General features: G+C 38.1%; 2 protein-coding genes across 5 annotated transcripts in view; one reads left to right on the top strand and one right to left on the bottom strand.

Annotated features, from left to right (window-relative positions):
- Window positions 1-22,255, top strand: part of VEPH1 (ventricular zone expressed PH domain containing 1) — a 274,843-nt gene that overhangs the window by 75,740 nt on the left and 176,848 nt on the right. For all 4 annotated transcript variants that reach the window (XM_047785422.1, XM_047785415.1, XM_047785430.1 and 1 more), the window contains one exon: window positions 1,401-1,575. In XM_047785422.1, the coding sequence (XP_047641378.1) occupies window positions 1,401-1,575 (175 nt within the window). The remainder of the gene's footprint in view (window positions 1-1,400; window positions 1,576-22,255) is intronic.
- On the bottom strand, window positions 11,483-17,520 carry PTX3 (pentraxin 3). Its single transcript, XM_047785453.1, has 3 exons — window positions 17,242-17,520; window positions 16,345-16,749; window positions 11,483-12,703 (listed from the first exon to the last, which is right to left on the bottom strand). The coding sequence occupies exons 1-3, from the start codon at window positions 17,369-17,371 to the stop codon at window positions 12,090-12,092; spliced, it is 1,149 nt and encodes a 382-aa protein (XP_047641409.1). The 5' UTR covers window positions 17,372-17,520; the 3' UTR covers window positions 11,483-12,089.

Below are 22,255 nucleotides of genomic sequence, written 5' to 3'. Positions count from 1 at the left end.
TGCCATAACCTAGAATTGTGAGAGATATTAGAGGGGATACTTTATGGGTGGAAAGATAGAAGCACTTTTCACATGAACAATTAGAGAAAAACAGCTATTTTTTATTTCAAAGATAATGACACAAAGTCATACACATTGTGCACTGTACAACTTTTGCTTTCTAGTTAGCCTAAGGAGTGGGATTGATGGTCAGAATGGTTGATGGTAGGGAAAACATGTAATTCATTTGCAAGAAAACAATTTGGGAGTCCCTGTCATGGTGCAGTGAAAACGAATCCAACTAGGAACCATGAGGTTGCCTGTTAGATCCCTGGACTCACTCAGTGGATTAAAGGATCCAGCACTGCTGTGAACTGTGGTGTAGGTGGCAGACACTTTGGATCTGATGTTGCTGTGACTGTGGTGTAGGCCCATAGCTATACCTCCAATTCAACCCCTAGCCTGGGTACCTCCTTATGCCTTCGGCATTGCCCTAAAAAGCAAAAAAAAAAAAAAAAGAAAAAAAGAAAAGAAAAGAAAACAATTTGTATTTTCCAAATATTACTCCCTAATTAGGTAATTAAATGCAGATAGCACTATTTTATGTGTAATGATATTGATGTTCAGTCACAAAGTAGATCAAAAAGAGAATATTAGGACCCAGAATTCCTTCAGTTTTTAGTTTTATATGTATTCATTTTTTTCTTAATCTCATTAGCCACAATTTTAGCTTTTAAGATACTGTCAGAAAGCAATGTATTCAACATTTCTTGGATTTTTTTCTCTAGTATAAATCTGAGTTATTCCTCTCATCGGTGACTCCTGATTACCCTAAAGATCAATTCCAAACTCCTTAGCATGGTGCCAGACCTTCATAATTGTAACCCTGTTTACCTCTTCTGTCCCTTCTCTCACCTTCCACCCCAGTTTTCCCGCATGTACCCTATAGTATCCACATAGAACCCTTTACAGTTCCCGAAAGTCAGGTTCTCCCACCTCTGTGCCTTCACACGCATATTTTCTTCTGTCCACTCCTTTCCTAGCCATCTCCCAGCCACCTCATCTTCATTCACCAGGTCTCAGCAAAGACATTACCTCCTCTGGGAATTCTTTCTTGAGCCCCCATCAAGACTGCAAAAAGTGCTCCTTTTGTGTTCCTTTGTCCCCCTGCACTTTCCTTATCCTGAAAAGTGCTCCTTTTGTGTTCCTTTTTCCCCATCAGCTTATGCTATTAACTGCTCAAAGTCTCCCTACCAAGGACAGGAGTTCCCAGAGTTCCCAAATACAAGGAAAACAGGGTGGGGCCCGTGTTTTCACAGCTGCACTCTGGGGGCTTAGATCAATAAATATTTCTGGAATGAATGAATAAATCAGTGAAGAATGATCCCCTTATTCTTTGTTGCTTCCTTGTATTTCCTCAGAATTACAACCGGCCCCCTGTGATGGCATTAGCCATCCCCGTTGCAGTGAAATTCCTCCACAGAGGCAACAAGGAATTGTGTAGGAATATGTCCAACTACCTGTCCCTGGCTGCAATTACCAAAGCGGACCTCCTGGTCGATCACACAGAAGTTATAGTAAAGAGCATACTCCAAGGTATGGTGCAAAGGCTGAGCCTGGGGATGTGTTTTAGGAATTGTTTTAAAATATTTTCATGATGCAGTTATGGTTTATGGAATGTGAGTCATTGAGTAAAGAGAGATACGTTAGTTTCTCTGCTTTGCCACTAGATGGCTGGAGAACACAGGTTAGGTTACTTGAGCTAGCTGAGTCTGTGTCTCTTCACCTGGCAGTTAAGTTCTTTGGATGTGTTAGATGAGTTGTAAGCCTCCTTCCTACATGTCTCATTTGGAGAACTGTTTGCTGGGCTCTGGTCATCTTGTCCAACTACCAACTGTGCCGAACCTGTCTGTACCAAGTGTAACATGTCCCACTGCTGTCAGTGGCAGATGGAAAAGCTCTTCACCATTTGTTTTCCAAAAGCACAAAATGCTAGATAAAATCCACATGTGAAGACTTCTTAAATGTGAACATGATTTAGGACTGACTTATAATTGTGTTAAATGCTACCATAAAACGTCATATTAGGACATCTCAAAGTTTTCATATTTTCATGAAAGAGATCAAGTTAGTCTAGTAGAATATTCTTTGTCTTGTGTTTTTTTCTTTGGTTTTAGGTCTGTCAGAAGCTTTTAATTTTTTTGGTTTGGGGTCAAAGAACAAATATATGGTATTATTTGCTATGTACCCAGATGCCCTCAGTCTTAATATATAGATGTGTCTGAGGTCCATGAGTATTTTGGCCCACAGTTTATTGCCACATGCCCCACATGTTCAAGTTGAGCATCAACCCTCTGGAAAGTGCTCCCAAACCAAGTATTTCTTAGAGTCGCCAATATTCTCTTCTTGGAATGGCGTAGTGTGGTAATGTCCATCTCCAGCACTCTGAGCCCAACAAACTCTGTGGCTGCCACCATGGAGGTTCTAGGAATAGATTTGACTCCACACTGCCCTGCCTGGGATGGCAGCCTCTGTCCCTTTGTGCTGCTACCCCTGAAGTTTCAGAAGTATGTGACCTGAGGCTAGATGGAGAACACCTGTCTTTCTCCTCGGTGTTACACTTGGGTAGAGGGCCAGAGTAAGTTTGCTTGGCTCCCAGTATCAAACTATGGTACTGAGTTTGCAGTAAAATATATTGTTCTGTTTTATCTAAACGCCTCTCTCTTTCTTGGGCTTAGCTATCCACTCAAGAGTCAAGCTAGCAACAAATTAGTCCGCTAGTTCTCAAAATGCCTATGACCCAACAAGGACCCTAATTTTGTTCGTTGTATCAGACATTCCCAAGAAGAATTTTTAGTACCCACTCCCAACCCTGGACATCTGACCAGCCATCTCCAGTGGTCTGTCAGATGCCATATTTGTCTGAACTCCAGCCATGAGAGTGGAAGTTTATCACTTTGGTTGTGTTCCATTCTGAAAACTTGTCATTGATATTATGTAGTCTATATCATTCATTTCTCATTTTCTTTGGCTATAGAATGGAATTGCTAATTTCTCATTATATATATCCTAAATTTACTAAAAGTCCAGGAAAGCAATTATGCTTTTTCACCACCTTGGGTACATATTTGGTACAGACTTTACAGGAATTACAAATACTTACTCGTGCCACACATTCTAAAACCATGGTAATTAGACTTGCAAGTAAACTGATTTATGGTGGAAAAATTGAGTTGTCTCTTTGCAGCTGCCAAGAGTTTAGCTCATATATTTGGGGGTTTTTTTGTTTGTTTGTTTTTTGGGGTTTTTTTTTTTTGAAATGCGCTTTCAATGACAAAGAAATCTTTTGAAATTCAGAATATGCTTTCTGAATTCACTGCAAGCATTTGAAATAAATAAATAAATGATTTGGTTTATTTGATCTGGCACTATGAAAATTACCATAAAATAAATGACAGTTTAACCTATAAAAAGTTGGGACTGAATGTTTCAGGGTTAAGTTTTTAGACCTGATGTGTCTTTAAAACTCACTCATATAAGCCCAGCAAATTACGTGTAGCAAAGCAGAAGGGATCTTGATGTCTCTGGGTAGTAAGATTTCTGCTCTGCAACTCTTTGTTATATATCCCTTGCCAAACAGCCTTTGGAGACGTAATTGGGATTTGTTTTCTTTTTGGTTTCTTCCCTTTAGCTATTCCTCCTTGATTTATGTTATCCTAATCTTTATTCTCCCATTTTTCTACTTCTACAGAAAATGGCAGTTTTACAGTTATTTGATTTGATCTTTGTTTTTATAAGATTAGAATTATAAAATTATAGAATCTTAGGTTGAGATATTAAATATGATTTAGTCCGGTTACCCAGGCAATGTTTGAATCTCCACCAAATCGTCATCCATTCAGTGATAACAATAATAATTATAACAACAGTAATAACTGCAATGGCTAGAATTTACTTCATTCTTCCTTTATGCCAAATGCTGTACTAAGCATTTTATATCAATTACATCATTTAAAACCCACAAGATTTCCATAACAGAAGTCCTTTTATTATCCTGTTGTACCAATTAGTAGTTTTTTTGTGTTTTTTTGGCTGCACCCATAGCATGCAGAAATTCCTGGGCCAGGGATTAAACCTGTGCCACAGCAGTAACAATCCTGAATCCTTAATCACTAGGCAAGCAGGGAACTTCCAATTAGTAGCACTTTAAGTAACAGAAACCCAGGTGTAAATAGCTTGATGATGATAATAATGAAGACGATGATGATGATGAGAAGAAGAAGGATTGGAAGTTCTCCTGTGGTGCAGCAGATTAAGGATCTGGCATTGCTGCAGCTGTGGTCCAGGTCACAGCTGTGTCACAGGTTTGATCCCAGGCCTGGGAATTTCCACATGCTCTAGGTGCAACCATACAAGAAAAAAAGAGAATGAAGAGAAGAAGAACAAAATGAACAAGAAGAAGAGGAGGAGGAGGAACTCCTCACTGGAATACATGACTAAAAAGTGCATTAGTATATCTGACTTCCCAAATAACTTGATTCAGGATGTGGTCCCAAAAATCATTATTCAGTTCCACTTCCTGTGGAGACTGGTTTCACCTTCATGCTCCATGTAATGGGCCTCTCTGGCCTCCAGCTCACATCATCATGAATACCAGTTAAGAAAAAGAAACTCCTTGTATAGTTTCATTGTTTCTCTTTGACCCAGCATGGGGCACATGCTGATTTCTGAACCAATTCATCCTTATTGCTAGAGGATACAGATATTGCTGGCCAGACATGGGTCATGAGGCACCATCAAAGCAGGATATGGGACTAAAGGAGATGGCGAGTAGATAACCCCCAAATCCAAGACTGTTGCTAACAGTGTTGTAAATTAATACTGGGTACCAAAAAATAGCCTTATGTAAATATTTACTTTTATCTCTTTATACTTTCTTCTTGAGAGATTGAGCTCGGAGTTAACGAATCCAACTAGGAACCATGAGGTTGAGGGTTTGATCCCTGGCCTTACTCAGTGGGTTAAGGACCCAGCGTTGGCCGTGAGCCGTGGTGTAGATCGCAGACGCAGCTCAGATCCCGCGTTGCTATGGCTGTGGTGTAGGCAGGCAGCTACAGCTTTGATTCGACCCCTGGCCTGGGAACCTCCATATGCCGCAAGAGTAGTGGCCCAAGAAATGGCAAAAAGACAAAAAAAAAAAAAAAAGATTGAGCTCATTGCTTTGGTATGCCAGGATCTTACTGATAATGATCCTTCCATCTCAATATATGTGCAGTTCTTTCAGGGTTCTTGTCATCTGTAAATTTTATGAATAGAACCACTCTAGTCTCATTTCAAAACACTAATGGAAAGGTACACCCAATAAAGCTAGGCAAGCCTTGTGGTGTACTGGTGGTGACTGCCCCTTATACTTGGTTGATGTTATTCCATTGATTGTATTTTTTTCCAATGTATTATACATATCCATAATGCCGAATCCTGTAATTTTGTAATTCCAATATCCATAATACCACACCAAATGCCTCCTTTAAGTTTATGAATCAATCATGAGAAACTTTATCAAGTGGGGTTATGTATTTATCCCTGAAGGCTAGTTTAAAGCCATTTTTTTTAACTGTTTCCTATTATTGATTGTATACAAGTAATAATGTTTATCTTTACATTACATGTAAATACAGATTCATTTACTCAGATTGCTTAGACTCCATTTGTCCATTTTGTGTTCTCCGAATTTTCCCAGTGACAAGGAGATTGTGAAAGTCCTTCCTTTTGGAGTAAGGATTCAAGGCATGTGTAGAGTGTTGTCTTGATTTGTACGTTAGAGCTTAGGGTATGGAAAACCTGAATGTCGCTGTATCAAGACAATTATATTAGTATTTTTAAATGAATCCACCAAAAAAAGGGCCTTTCATATTTAGTATTATATGCAAATTAGAAGAAATGATTACAATCTTATCTAAACTTTTTCGTATAAGAAGGAGTACATTCTCCAACTACTTCTGTGAAGCTAGTATAGCCATGAGGTCAACTCTATAGTGGAGTATAAAAAAAGGAAAATACAGACACATCTTAATTATGAACACAGATGCACAAATCACAAATATAAATGTTAGCAAAATGACTCTAGCAATGTTTAAAATAATAGACATTTGTTGAGTTATTGCTCTGTACCAGATACTAGTCTTTTCACTCATATAATTCTCCTAATATCATGAGGGAGGAGCTATTGTTATCCTCATCTTATAAAAGTTATAATGACTAAGTTAAGTTATAGTAGGGATGCAAGGATGACAGTATTCAAGAAGTAATCCCTCACCGTAAAAGACTAAAGGGGAAAAAAGTCATTTAATCAGTAAAAGCATCTCATAAAATTCAGTATCCATTCATGAAAAACAAAATTGCAACCTGAGAATTTTGGAGAACTTTCTTAAACTGATCAAGAGAATATTGTGTGTGTGTGTGTTTGTGTGTGTGTGTGTGTATACACTCATATATATATTCTCTCCTTTTGTAAAATTAAAAGTCTGTTCAGGATAAAAAATCCCTTTGCAGACTGGCAATATATGGGCACATCCTTAATCTAATAAAGGATATTTACAAAAACCTGCAACTAAAATCATACTTAATGGGGAAATATTGAATGCTTCCCTGTTGAATTAAGACATAAGAGGAATTCTCTTTGTGGCTCACTTGTTAACGAATCCAACTAGGAACCATGAGGTTGCAGGTTCTATCCCTGGCCTTGCTCAGTGGGTTGGGGATCCAGCGTTGCCGTGCGCTGTGGTGTGGGTTGCAGACGAAGCTAGGATCCTGCATTGCTGTGGCTGTGGCGTAGGCCAGCGGCTACAGCTCCAATTAGACCCATGGCCTGGGAACTTCCATTTGCCATGGGAGCAACCTTAGAAAAGGCAAAAAGAAAAAAAAAGAGAGACATAGGCAAGGGGATGTCCCTTGGGTAATTAATTTATTTTCTGTTTAAATCATATCAAGATAATTTAATATTTTGTAACATTATTCAGAACCTTTTTAGAGTGACCCTGAATAATTCTCCAAATTTGTTCTTTGCCATGTGAAGATCCTTTGTTAAACCTGCCCAGTATTGGAATATAAAAGCATAACCAATGCTCAGGGCAGCATGAGTTAGCATATATTTCACCCAGGAAGCTCACAGTATTATTGCCAATCTCTGAAATGAGAGTATCTCCAAATGAAGGGGATTATCTGAGCACTTGTAGGGAAACTCTTTCCAGATTTTGATTTTGATTTGGAACTCTGTGATGCAGTGCACACCACTACTATCAAAACTAAAAGCAGGGATGTTCCCTCCTCTGCATTTCTGAATCACTGGTCATAATAAGGAAATATGCCTATCAATATGCCTTTTAAATGGTCCTCTGGCACAAATCATAAGATGACCTCAAATGATTTGAAACTTAAATAGAAAGTTTTTGGAAAGAAATTTAGTCTCATCTCAGCAAGAGTCCAAATTCCTTTCTGACTTCCTGGCAATAGCCTAGAAAAGACTGTCGGGTTAATTATGATAAATTTACCTCATTTCTTTCTCAGTGTGAGACAGAATTCAAGCCTCTGATTGGTGAGCTGTCTCAGAAAAATGGAAATAGAAAATTGACTTCTTATTTATTATGGCAGTAAAAAATATGTACCAAATGAGGTGGAGGCTAGGCTTAAATAGATGTAACAACTGTACTTTACCCAATGCCAGGCCCATCAGTGGTTATGATGATTCTTCTTTTTATCACCATCTTCAAAATTATTGTCATCATTGTCATCACGGAGTATCTGCTATGTACAGGCCCATATTGTAATACTGAAGACAGCATCATATCCATTTGTGGAGTTTTATGATCTTGGAGAGATACTTAGCCATTAAAAATTCATTATAGTTATTCTTCAAGGAAAAGGCTTTAAGTTTACCGTATTATAGGTTGTTGGGAAATAATTTATTAGTCAAATATTTTAGAAAACAGGCTGCTAAAGTAATCTCAACAATATTCAGCCTGAATATTAATACATACAGGGAAATATTAAATGTTATAAAAGCCACTACACATAGAGATCAAGAAAGAGCCTCACATCTTGAACCAGAAAAAACCTCTTCTGAATTGTTAACCAAGTCTTAGATCTAATATCTGCCAGTTTGCACCTTCCTCACTTTACCAGCAGATGTTGCTGTGAAGTAGAATAAAGCCTGCACAGTTTTGAGTATCCACAGGCCAAACTCTGAGAATAATTTACTAACAGGAAAAGGGAATCTTTGTGTTTGTTTATTTATTGTATGCTTATCTTTTTATTTAATGTACTGGTAACAACTTGGAAAAACATTTTTATGATACTTATTTTAGGGTTTCTAAAGCATGTTTAGATATATTATCCCTTGTTATGTCATTTTCATAATACCCCTTCAGCAAGGTAGGCAAGTCATGTTATCTCCAGTTTTTTTTTTTTTGGCTAATTTGAGACTCAGACTAGTTGGCAGGCCTGACATCTTGTAGTTAGTGGTAATGGTGGTAGTTTTAAATGCTGTGTTCCTGAACCACGCCCAGCAAGCTTTCTTCTACACTCCAGATTTATAAAGCCAAATGCAAGGGTCAGCAATCTTGAGTTTTCAATAGTGAATCTGGGAATATATAAGTGAACACATACAACAACTTTGACTAAGATTTTTAACTTTATGAGGGCTATTTCTTAGTGGCTAAAATACAGTTCTGGAAACATTTGGCCTTCTCAAAGAAGAGCTTTCTAATATAAAATTTAATGAGAGATGAACTAAAAATCAATTGTAATTTCTTCTTTGCAAATCTAATTATTCATTAAAGTGAAGCTAATTGAGTAATTGTAAATACCTAGCTCTAAAATCCTACAATATATACTTAATAGTCAGATGTTCTAAATATATTTTAAAGGAATTAATACTTGATTAAAAGCCAATTTATATTGCAGTAGACAAGGAAAAATTTATCAGCTCTATCTTGTTCAGATACTATCTCTGCAAAAAAGTTGCCCTACTGATATACATATGTACTAAAGTAACAAAGTAACAAGCTGTTACAGTTTTCCTGGGACTGAAGGGTTTCCTAGGAGAGGTGACTTTCAGCACTAAAACTGGGATGGTGCTAGGCAAGTCAGGACACTTGGTCACTCTAGCACACACACGTAAGATTTTATGTTTTATATACATAATGTATTATATATTAGTTATACACATATTTTTTTCCTCTGAGTGACTTGAGTTACACAGTTCTTCTATTGTGCTGCAATATGACATTGCCCTCAGTAATCATTCTGGTGAATAAATCTCTTTATCAGTGTTAAACTAAGCCAGCACACTGATATTTCTTTTTAGATATTTCATCTCAATTTTACACATTTCTTCCTCCTTTTGTTGACACTATGTATTCTAATACTCATTAAATGTTAGTAAAAAAAAAAAAAAAAAAAAGTCAGGAGTTCCCACCGTGGCGCAGTGGTTAACGAATCCGACTAGGAACCATGAGGTTGCAGGTTCGGTCCCTGCCCTTGCTCAGTGGGTTAACGATCCGGCATTGCCATGAGCTGTGGCGTAGGTTGCAGACTCGGCTCGGATCCAGCATTGCTGTGGCTCTAGTGTAGGCTGGCAGCTACAGCTCCGATTCGACCCCTAGCCTGGGAACCTCCATGTACCGTGGGAGCGGCCCAGGAAATAGCAGGAAAAAAAAGACAAAAAAAAAGTCAAATAGATTCCTGAGAATTTGTGAAATATATTTTGTACATATAGTCTATGAGTGTTTTGAGGGACTAAAGTGCTTGTTCTTTTTTATTAAAAGAAAAATCACTTTACTGGATCAGGATTAGAGTAAGTGGTCAACCAAAAGTGAACTGAAGAAAATAAAAACGTATTTTTTTGGTCATGTAAAAGAAGTGCAGGAACAGGCAGCCCAGGGCTGGCAAGACAGATTCATGATATTAAAGATGCAGCTTACTCTGTACTGTTACGCTAAATCTCTTTATCAAGGTTGCTGAAATTCCAGCCATCATTATTGCATTGCAGTCAGTCAGAAGGAGGAAGACAGAGAATCACGTACAATATTTCAGCATCAGCCAGAACTTAGTCATATGCCACATCAAGCTTCAGCTGGTACTGAAATATGTAGACTTTACTTCAAGTAACCATACATACCATTAAAACTAGAATTCTATTACTTAGGAAAAGATGGAATCTAGATATCAAGATATTAAAAGTCCCTAGAACACCTACCCAGAATTATTGCTATACCAGATGAAATTTCTACTTTTGTAATCCAAGGGTTACTTTCTTCAATTTGTTTCTCTGTCTTCTACCTGTAATTCCTGTTAAAAATTAAGTTTCCTTGTATTTAACTCTGTCAGCACATGAGTTGGCATATATCTTGGCCTGCATCATCTTGAGTGTCTTGAACAGATGTAATTCATGCTGAAATGTGGAAAGTAATTGAAACCATGCCTAACACTCTCTTGAAGTTTGGGTTCACTATTTTCTCTTCTAGCCTGGCATTCGGAGTCGTATAGATAGTGGCTAAATAGGGACTTGCATGTGTGCCTGCAGCCTTGAATTATGTAATCTCCAAGGGTCTGAGACTGGCAAACAATTTTTTTTGTGACCCTTCAATGTGGTTTTGTGGGTCTTGCCAGTATGGTGAAGCTATACAGATACCACGAGTATCCTCAAAGATTCCTTGATTTATGGAATTTCATTGCTGAAGACACTAAGAGTCCAGACCCTTCCTTTGGAGTTAAGTAACTTGTTTAAGGATTCTAGATAGTGAGTTACAAAATGTGGTTCGATAATTACTCCTGGCCCCGTTTTCTAAACCTCATGAATAGGAGTTGACCTGTGGTTGTTGAGGTCCTATCTTTGGATGAACCCATCAGCACTGTGTTTCTACCAATATTTCATACTGGTAATCAGAAGTGGCTTTGTGATGTTCTTCTGTCAGCCCTTGTGTAGCCTCTGCAAGAGGAGAACATTAGAGTGGTATAGAGCTACCTCCCCATCTGCAGGATGGATGGACTTGCCCTCTCTTTTATGCATAAGAGAATGGGATATGCATTAAGGGCAGAAGGCATTGTTTCTTTTCCAGATTTTTAGATATCCCTAATAAAAGTCCTAAGCCATCTCTTGCAAACATCATGGTATCTGAGGAATTATGATAATTCATATATTTTTCTATGTTAAATAAAGTTGTATATGTTCAAAACATCATCAAATTGGAAAGAATCATTATTTCTCCAATTCCTTGATTTGTCAGTTGAAAAAACTGAAACACAGAAAGATGACTTGATTTACTCAAGATCATAATTCTTATGATTTATAAGAAGCCAACGCTTAAAACAACTCTGTGGTTTGTTTCTAACAAAATTAATCATTACTATTTACATAATATTAGTATCTGAAAACTAATGGCCCACTTTAAAACGTATGGATTTGCTCCCAAACATTGTAAATTTATAATTAGATGACATGGACTAGTTTTATAAAATATTTTATTTATAGTAGAGCTTTATAAAAATAGTCTTAATAAAATTAATACAAAACCATTTTACAGTATAACTTATATAACTATCCTCTCCAACAAGTGACATTTGATTATAACACATAAACTACATTTGTATTTGTTAAGTCACTTTGTAGCATAAATATGTTTTATCATCATTTTTTTGTAATAAGGTATATACCAATGACAATGAGCAATGAACAACACGTGTTATTTTATTATTCTTTCAATGTAAAATTCATCCCTGGCCAAAACAAAATTAACCAAAGAGAAGTGAAACAATTATCCTTCTGTTCAACCACACAGTCCTTTTTAATTATTTGAGAATTTATCTGACAAAGACACAGCATTAATCTGAAAGCACCATGGCATAAAGTCTAGTAACAGTATACCCCAAAGCCTTCTCCAATGTTTCCCCTTCCACTCTTTACCCAGTATTTTGCCAAGATAAATAAAGATTGATCTCAACTCTCTCCTTCATTAGTCTCAAGTGTTCTTAACATGCATCAAAGTTTTTAGACCTCCAAATGTTTAAAATGTGAGTTTCTTTCTTTGGCTCCGAGTAGAGTTTCACAACACTTAAGAAACGTATTGAGCTCCTCCATGGGGCTGAATCTCTGTGACTCCCCACCCAACCACATTCCCCCGGATGTGACAAGACTCTGCTCCTCCAGTCTTTTTTATCTCTTCGGTGCTGAGAACACGATCCCAGATATTGAAGCCTGTGAGTCTTCCAGAAAAGGCTAATGTTTCATCAAAGCCACCACCCACACAGCATCCATTCTTTTCTTGGCCAATCTGCAGGATTCCTCCTTCTGGAACAATGTAACCCGTGGCCATGTCGACCTTGGTGGCTATCAGGTCACCGTTGACCCACAAGGCTACATGCCCTTGTTCAGAATTCCAGGTGCTGCACAGATGGGTCCACGTTCCAGGGGAAATCACAGTATTGGCGACCAGTCTGTTTTCCTCTCCCCCCACCACAAGCACAGTGGACTGATAGCTGAGGTACAGCTGGATCTCATATGGATTCCTCTTTGTGCCATAGGAAAACAGGATGGTTTTGTTCAGTACATCTGTGGCTTTGACCCAAATGCAGGCACTGAAAGCCTCAAGTTTCATTGGTGTTGCTGGGTGCACACTTGCAAAAATCTTCTTGGAACGCATGGGGAATAAAATCGCTGTTTCACAACCTAAGTAGGAATATGAGAGAAAATATAAATTCATTCCAAAATGATTCTGGCAGCTGGATATTTTAACACGGGGCATTTTAATGACTACAACTGAAAGCTATATGCAGCATCATGTTGTAACTTGGGGGTCCCAAGTGTAATCTCTGTTGAGCAAAGAAAACAGGAATAAGGAAAGCCAACTGTCTCATTCAGTGAAGAATCTAAATGGAGAGGGTATGCAGAGAAGCCAAATTGTCCAAACCCACAGAATAATGAAAACTGTGTTTTAATAACTACTTTCATTCCCAATAAGCTTATTTTGTTACACCTTTTTAAAAAAGTGTTGATTCACTGTGAACTTCAAACAAGACACTATAATTTCTAAGAACTTACAGCCAAGCTGAATTTCCTTTCCTTGACCTTATCAAGCACCTAGAACAAACACCTGTGAGATTCAGTGGGCCAGCTCACCCTAGTCAGCCATTAACAATGTATATTTTTCAACAAAACTCTAGGATAGATTGCTGCTGAGTACGTTTGAATATACCACATATTCTCAAATATTTGTAAACTTTGCGAAGTTTGTAGAAAACCACCTTTGAAAGATAACGATGTATAATGATGATGTCTAATTCTTATCTGATACTTACTATGTGCCAGATACTGCTCTAATCATTTTGTCACTTTAATTCTAAGAGACAGTCTTAATATTCCCATTGTACAAGTAAAGAAACTGAGGCAGGGAGTGCTAAGTAGACTGGCTATGTTGATAGAGCTGGTAAACTGGGGATTGAACTTGGGCATTCTGGCTGCAAAAGTCACACTTTTAACTAGCACCCTGCATTGCTTCTTAATGTTAGAAGAACCGCTGGATTTAGCTAAAAGCTGTAATTCAGTTTGTTTTACTGTTAGTAAACTCACAGGCTCTCCAGGCTTTAGTTATCTATCAATGTCTCTTCCATTCTCCAAATATTATCCAAGTCTGTAAGCAACAGGTATGTAGCGCTTGAGAAGAGCTGTGTAACCAGAGATAGGCTTAAAAATTCTTACTTTGTCCACATGCCTATAAATATTATTTAAGCCATAACAGGAAAACTTTAAGGAAGAGTGAATTCTTCCAAGGGGCCAGATGGGGAACATATTTCTGCTAATGTGCACTTGGAAGGAGATGTTCAAACTTGAGGGTTGGGAGCTCAGGAAATGCCATCTCCAGGTCACATGATTAGTCAGAGAGTTGCAGGTGCTAAAGTGAAGCCCTTCTAAGTGTCTGGAAAATGGTGTGCAAAAACTTTAGCAAGTGAACTCTGCTTTATGATAACCTTATATATGTAAAAGATCAGATAAATAATTTTTTAAAAATCTAAATTAGGGCTAGATATTCACTTATAACTACCTAAAGAAGATTTACCATAAGATGGCTTTAAAAAGCAAACTCCCAGAGCACTAGTGAACAGAACTTGCAGGAACTGAATATTCATGCAAAGTATGGTAAACTAAGTTAATGGCTTGCAAGTGGCAGAGGGCTAGGATCACTTCTGAAAAAATTAAGCAGATGAACCTTATCCTTTAGAAATACTCAAAGAAGATATTGAGGTTCAGAAAATCCTATAAAAGTAACTATTATACTAAAGCAGAAAATTGGTCGTACCATACTTTGGTATTAACTTTTTCACTGAATAATTTAGATTTCTAAAGATTTTTTTTTTTAATTTTAATGAGGCCTCCATTCTCTTTTCAAATGAAATTGGTAAGTTCAAGCTTTTCTAGCTATGTTATTTAAATCAAACACAGATCATGGAACAAAAGATCACAACATGCCTGGGCATTTGAGATATTCTCTGTAATATTTCAGTAAAGTAGTATTTGAGAGGGCGCCTCCTGCAATCTAATTAACTGATTTCCTGTTTAAATAAGCCCAGGCAGTCAGGATTGCATTCCAAAGCCTTCCTTGATTGCCTCTCAGAGACCCAGCTTCCCCTGTAGGCTGCTCTGGTTATGTGAGTTCATAGAGTAGAACTGCATGTTGGCAGGGGTTTTTTTTTTGTGGCTTCTTTTGGGAGCCAGTGATTGAGGCTCTTGATATGTCTTTAAAATGTCAGAAACTCTCTCATGAAATGGCTTTTAACTAATAGATTTTTCTGATTATATTATCAAAGACCAAACAAAATTAAAACCAGGTTCTTAAGAGGCGGACAAAAGAATGATTAAGAATCCCTTAGGGGCCAAGCTGGCAGGAAACCAAAATAGGGGAGATCAAAGCATGTGGGTAAAAGTATTATTGGATCTATTAAGAAATTAACATTTTAGAATTCACAAATGCATCTTCTGCTTTACCCAATAAGCAGAGGTTAAGGTGAAAATTAGCATAATTCTGTTTTTCTAGTATGTGTTACATATAGTGATTTTAAATGATTTGCAAAAAAACAAGAAATTTCATCCATTAAAAGGGCCAAAGAATTTTAGTTTGTCTTCTTGTGGCTTACATTGAGGATCTGTTGTATATTTGATTTTATGATTTTTTTCTCCCTGAAATCCTACTTTCAATATTTTTTAAAAAATAAGCTTTGTACTGATAAACAGTGCTCAGATATTTAGGAAAGATGACATTCTGGTATGGTTTCTGCAACTTTAAATGAAACATGCTCTCACACATGCTTGATTCTTCCTCCTACCCCATCCAATAGGAGTTGCTTTATTGGACATAAAGGGTGGCACTGTTTGCAGTTGTTTTCTGCTCATGAAAGTTTAAGTTATATCTTCTTACCTAGGGCACAGATTTTCTAATGTAATCCACAAACGATTGTTACATCACCATTTTTAAAGATTTTGAGTTATCAAGGAGTTTAGCTTGGCTCCGTATCTTCTCTTTATTCCTTGAACCGTCTTTAAAATGTATTATTTTGGGCCCACATGTGTGTGTAAATTCACATAATATCACATGGAACTTTGACAGATCTGGTTTGAACTGGTCTCTCTCCTGTTTCACCCTGATCCTCCACATCCCTGGGGGTGGCGCCAGCGTACCAATTGGCTCCTACATCTACATCTGACTGTCCCACTTTGGATCCCTCAGCCCCTGCTTTATTCGAAACCTCACACCCTTGGACCTCGATTCATTTCACAGACCCCAGCGTTGAGAGGACCCCTCAGGAGGTCAGTTTCAGCTTCAAGTTTCTTATTGGGAACTGGCAGGAAGAAAGGGCTAGCCCAGGGATTGGAAAACATCCCTAAAAAGGAGACTGGGCCCTGAAATAGCGAGGAACCAGAGCTCCCCTAAAGAGAGAGGCCGGCTAAAATTAGAAGAAGTGGAAATCCCTAACGGAGGGAAGCTGCACAGCCAGAGAGGTTACGGCTATAACCGGCCAATAGAGCTCCTGCAACGCCTGGTTGGATCGGGTGTCAGTCCAGAGGCCCTAGACTTATATTTCAAGACTGTAATGGTTACATGCACAGCTATTTTCTCGGTTCCTCGAGACTGGAGAGTACTTATGAAAGCAATTCTCCCGCTTTGTATCGTGTATCTGACCATTGTGACCGTTCCGGAGAGTATGGGGGGGGGGGCGGTGTGTGTGGTGTGTGTGTGTGTTTCTTCCCACCAATGCCTCTCCTAGTCTTGGCTTCCCACAATGCGCGCTCTGAGAACAAAGCCACGCAGTCCTTACCTGCCGGCAGCCAGCGCCCCGCGGCCCAGCCCTGCACTGCACGGAGGTCAGCCCGCGTCCGCCGCAGCTCCTCGAGCACCGCGCCCAGGGTCCGCCCCGCCGCCTCCTGCAGCTGCGGAGTCCCAGCTTCCTCTAGGCGCTCCAGCCTTCGGCCAGCGTCGCGGCTCGCCTGCAGCAGCTCGTCCAGCGCCCGGGCCAACTGGACCTCCGCTGGGGCTGTCGGCGCGCAAGGCCTCGCCAGGCTGCCTGCCAGCCGCCCCAGCTCGGCCCTCAGCCTCTGCAGTTCCCCCCTGAGGATGTCATCGGTGGCCTGCAGAAGCATGCTCTCCCGCATCTGGGAGTTCTCTAGCATGATGAAGAGCTTGTCCCACTCAGAGTGCTCTGGACTGCAGTCGCACAGCGTGGCTAGAGCACAGAACACATAAGCGTTACTGCCTGCCCAGGCCTTCCTCGGGTGTGCTTTGTAAAACACCGATTTTCCTCTAAGATCCCAAGTTACAGCCCATCTCCAGCACCCCCCCTTCCCTTTAACAACACTTCCAAAAAAGCAGCATGTAAATATCTCGAGAATGACAGAAACCATGCAAGCATATATTAAGTTGAACTCAATTGAAACTGCTCTTCGTAGGGCTCAAAACGGTCGAATATCAGCGATTTCATAGGGCTCAACCCACTATGTCTCTATGACAGAAATAACTTTTTGAAACCTCCCCCTTTCCTAACATGCTTCTCTCTTTTGCAAAAAAAAAAAAAAAAAAAAAAAAAAGAAAGAAAAAGAAAAAAGAAAAAAAAAGAAAATTCCTTATTTCATTGACTTCAAAATATATGTATAATGTTTAGACACAGAGAGGTGGCTATGTAATTAAGGTTAGCAGAGAAATAGTTAAATGAACTTACGGTCCTCAGTGGGATGGAGTCCATTGTCTATTTCGTTGTCCAAATTCACATACATGAGCTCATAATCATCCGAGTTCTCGGCCAACACTGCAGACCAGAGAGCACAAAACAGAATCGCTAGGAGACGCATGCTGGAGAGACAAAAGTTCTTCCCACAGCTGGCGGGAGGGTGTGAGGCAAGAGGCTTTCAAATGAACAGAGAAGGAGCCAGAGGAGAGTGAGAGTGAGAGGCAGGAGCTGAGAGCCCTTAATAAATGCTGGGGAGAGTCTGAATGGGGATGAATGAGTAATGCCAGTGGCACTGCGTTAACGGGAGTTCCCCTGATTTTGGGGGGAGGGGGCTGGGTGGGAGGGCGAAGGAGACGTTGCACAATAGTAAACCACAAAGATTTACACTGCCATCAGATTAATTGGAGGAGGGTCAGAGGGGAAAGAAGGGGGAAAACTGGGCTAGGACTATCCCTGTGAGGATTAGCTGTTGTAACTTGAATTGGTAGCACTGCAGGATGAGAGGGAGGGAAGGGGATTAGGGAGAGAAATAATTCAATAGGCAGAGAGGTGTGAAAACAAGAGCATCATTTCAGCATTTTGTGTACGCTCATTATTTTGCAACCTTTTGTGTATAGAAAACTTTTGTTTCACATTTTCTTTGTATACATTTAACAGGTCTAAGCTCTGAGAGTTATTTTCTGATTTCAAGATAAACCAACACAGTAAGGATTTGTATGGCTCTAGAAGCCAAGTCCATTCAGAATTACTGTCTTTAAAAACTTCTGGAGTTGCAACTATACTTTTACAAACATTTTTTTTAATGTCTTTTCGGGGCTGCACCTGTGGCATACCGAAGTTCCCAGGCTAGGGGTTGAATCTGAGCTTTAGCTGCTGGCCTACGCCAGAGCCACAGCAACACGGGATCTAGCCACATCTGCAACTTATACCACAACCCACTGAAACACCTCGATCCTCACCCACTGAGTGAGGCCAGTTTTAGAACCTGCGTCCTCATGGATACTAGTTGGATTTGTTACCGCTGAGCCACGAAGGGAACTCCAAAACACATTTTTTATTTTTTGACAAACCCAGCAAAACTGGTAAAGCTAAAATGAGAAGGAGCTAGGGAAAAGGAATAACTGATTTTAGGTATGTTTCTTTTCATAGCCTGGTATTATGTGGAAATTAATATTTCGTGAGGCTTAGAGTCAAAGTAAACTTTAAATTTAGGGATTCCTGCTTCTGCCAATACATAGAAATCGGTATAATTTGAAAACTGTCCTGAACAAACACCTAGAAATGTGTTTACGTTAGGATAATAATAAACTTCAAATGTACAAATAAGCTCCCAATAAAGAAAGGGAAATATCCAGAGGCCAAAGAGAGGGAAGCACAAACAGACCAGTAAGCCCAGGAGCTGATGTCAAGCTCCTCCTGGATGGGAGGTGAAGTGGGGGGAAAGGTTATCCATTCTGTAATAACCAAATATTAATGGCCATGGTGGAGCAAGGCTTAGGCCAGGGTGAGGAGTTACATATTGGCTTTCAGTAGCTGTAGCCCTACTCTCTGCCCTAGCACAAGAAAGTGAGAGGTAAGCCTCTCTCTCTTTGACTGAACTTCACAGGGTCCCTAAGAGTTTGTGACTTTGAGCCTGCCCTCATACATGTTCAAGATTCAGATGTTTACTATCTGTCACAGTAAAAATATATTCATAATAAAAAATACTTAAACATATGAGAAAGCCATAATGAGAACCAGCAGAAACCAAAAGGGTTTAGATACCAATCCCTCAAGAATTTCATGTAATTAAAATATCAGCTAAAAACTACAAAATAACTTTAAAAGGACTTAAGATCTACAAGAAGGAATTGGAAACATGAAAAAAGAAAAAGATACTGTCCAAAAAAAAAAAAAAAGTCTAGGCCTATTTTTTTAAAAAAACCAACATAACTTCTAGAATTAAAAACAAAGTTAATTGAAATTTTAAGAAAACTCAAGAAATTGATTAAATGACAAATCAGGCAAAGCTGAAGAGAATGTCTAGAAACTTAGATCTGAGAAAAACATTCTCAAAATCCTTTCATTGTTCAGGTTGGCAAAATCATTTTTCTTTGTTCAAGAATTTTTATCTTTTAAAGGATAGCCATTACAACCAAAAGGAAATAAAATGTCCAAATAGAAGAAATAGAGTGAATTTTAAAAAATTTTTGATCTATTCAATAAGAGGTAGTGAAGAAGGGAAGAAAATCATAGATGAAGCAAGATAAACAAAAAGAACAACATAATGTAAAAATAAACACAAAGATGCCAGTAACCACTATAAATATTAATGAAACAAACTTTCCAGTTAAGAGGCAGAGGTTGTCAGGAATATTTTTTAAGTCTAGCTATATGTCACTTATAAGAGTCACACATTAAACAAGAATCTAGAAATCTGGAAAACAAAAAAATTTTAAAGTGGTGAGAGATGTACCAAACAAGGGCTAGTGAAAAGATCTAACGTAGCCATGTTGATACCAGTCAAAAATAGACTTTTAGGCAAGAGAGACTAATTAAATTATGATGAAAGAAACACTTTAATAGGGAGATATCTTAGAACTATCTAGTTATAGTTAAAAAAATATACCAAAAATTAACAGACTTATAAGGAGAAATTGACAACCCAAAATCATAAAGGGAAATTTTAACATACTTCTCATAGCTGATAAGTACACTTATGTCATAACTGATCATTTGAATGCCAAAAAAACTGAAAGGATACAGAAATTTAAACTACATAATTTAAATTTTGATGTAATGAAATATATAGAACACTGCCCAGAGGGTTTGATAAGCAAGTTCTACTAAACAAGGAACACATAATCTCCTTTTTATATAAACTACCTCTGAGAATAGAGCATGCAGGAATACACTAAATTCTTTTTATATGTCTGGTTAGATGATAACTTAAAAGAGAGACAAGGACAGAACAAGAAAAGAAAACTGCAAGCCAGTCTCATTTAAGAATATAGATGCAAAACTCTAAATAAAATATTAGCCAAATAAATCCAGCAGTATATGCATAAAATACATCATAACCAAGTTGAGTGTATTCTAAGAATGCAAGATTGGTTAAACTTTATAGAGTATTTATTATATTAACGATTTAAAGGAAAAGTCATAATGGTCATGTTGACAGATGCAGAAAAGCCATTAAATAAAATTCAACACTCATTCAAGTTCAAACTAGGAAAAAGACAGGAACTTAAACTGACAAAATGTAAATACCAAAAATGTATAGAAACATATGCATACATTATGGTAAATCCTTAGAATATACTCTTTACAAACAAAAATAACAAAAGGACACCAAAGTGTTGGAGGTCCCAGCCGGTAAAGTAGGACAAAAAAAAGAAACCTAAGGAATCAGGATAGAAAGGAATAAAGCTGTCGTCAGTTATTATAAGTTGATTACCTATACACAGAAAATCTAAGAGACTCTAAGGAAAATTTATTAATAGAATTAAACAAGTTTTCCTTGATGAAAGATCAGTGTAAAAAATCAGTTGCTTTGATACAGCAGGTAAATAGAAAATATCTTTTAGATATCCAAATCTTTCATTATAATAAAAACAAGAAGTATGGACTACCTAGCCATCAATTTAATAAAAGATATATAAGGCACAGCTAATATCACAAAACTTCAAAAGACATAAAAATTTATGTGGAAGAATATATAATGTTCTTGAGTGAGAAGTGAGGGTCACAGAGATGTCAATTACCCCAAATTAATCTATGTATTCAATGTGAAAAAAAATCCTATCCTAGTTTTTCAAGGAAGTTGACAAACTAATGATAAAATTTTTATGAAGGAGCCATGAGTATTTTGAAGTAGATCAAGAAATTTTCCCTGTGAGATATATTCATGTAGTATAAAGTTATTGTAATTAAGAAAATGTATAATGGGTAAAGGTATGATAAATAACCAGAAACAGACCCAGATACATGGGAAACTTTATATATGAAATGGGTATTACAAGTCAGAAGGGGCGTTCCTGCTGTGACATGGTAAGTTAAGGATCTGGTGTTGTCTCTGCAGCAGCTTGGTTCACTGCTGAGGCACGTGTTTGATCCCTGGCCCTGTGCAGTGGGTTAAGGATCCAGCATTGTTGTATCTGTGCTGTAGGTTACAACTGCAGCTCAGATTTGATCCCTGGCCCAGGAATTTCAATATGCCATGGGTACAACCCCCCCCCCCCAAAAAAAAATCAGTAGGGAAACAATTGGCCACTTGGTAAGTTGATTAAGAATAATTGTTTATATACACACATATATATTTATAATTAGATCCCTTCCTAATATGTACAGAAGTAGAGTCCAGATGGATTAAAGAGAAACATAAAAACAAAACCATAATTCTTTTAGGAGAAAATATAGGAGAATATTTTTTATAAACATGGGGTAGAGAAAGATTTCTCAATAACAAAAAAATTATAAAACCATGAAATAAACTTAAAAATCATCTCCATTACGATTGCAGCTTTAAAACTGATAGACCTAGAATTTGTAGCCAGAGTAAATAAGGAATACATCAATAAGAAAACACAAATAATCCCAGCCGAAAACAGGCAAAGGATGTGAGTGGCCAAGTCATGGCAGAGGAATTAACCTGAAAGCATATAAAAAGTGTGCTCAGTCTCATAAGAAATTAAAGAAATGGAAATAAGAACAAAATACGAGGTATCATCTCATACCCTGTCAGACTGGCAAAAACCAATTTCCATTAAGATCAAATGTTGGCAAAGGTTCAGAACAGCAGAAATACCCATGCTCTTGGTAGGTATGTAAATTGTTATAATCATGGTGGTAGGCAGAATGATACCCCCCTCCCAAAGCTGTCCACCCTTTAATGATCCCCATGACCTGTGAACACGTGCTTCATTGCATTGAAGATGAAATTAAGGTTACTATATAAGAAGATAATCCTGGATTATCCATAGGAGTCCCATGGCATCACAAGAGTGCTTAAGTGGAAGAGAAGCAG

Source organism: Phacochoerus africanus, chromosome 1, assembly GCF_016906955.1.
Source record: "Phacochoerus africanus isolate WHEZ1 chromosome 1, ROS_Pafr_v1, whole genome shotgun sequence".
Taxonomy (NCBI): domain Eukaryota; kingdom Metazoa; phylum Chordata; class Mammalia; order Artiodactyla; family Suidae; genus Phacochoerus; species Phacochoerus africanus.
Note: the sequence above shows the minus strand (reverse complement) of the source record. Positions and strands in the feature narration are given on the sequence as shown.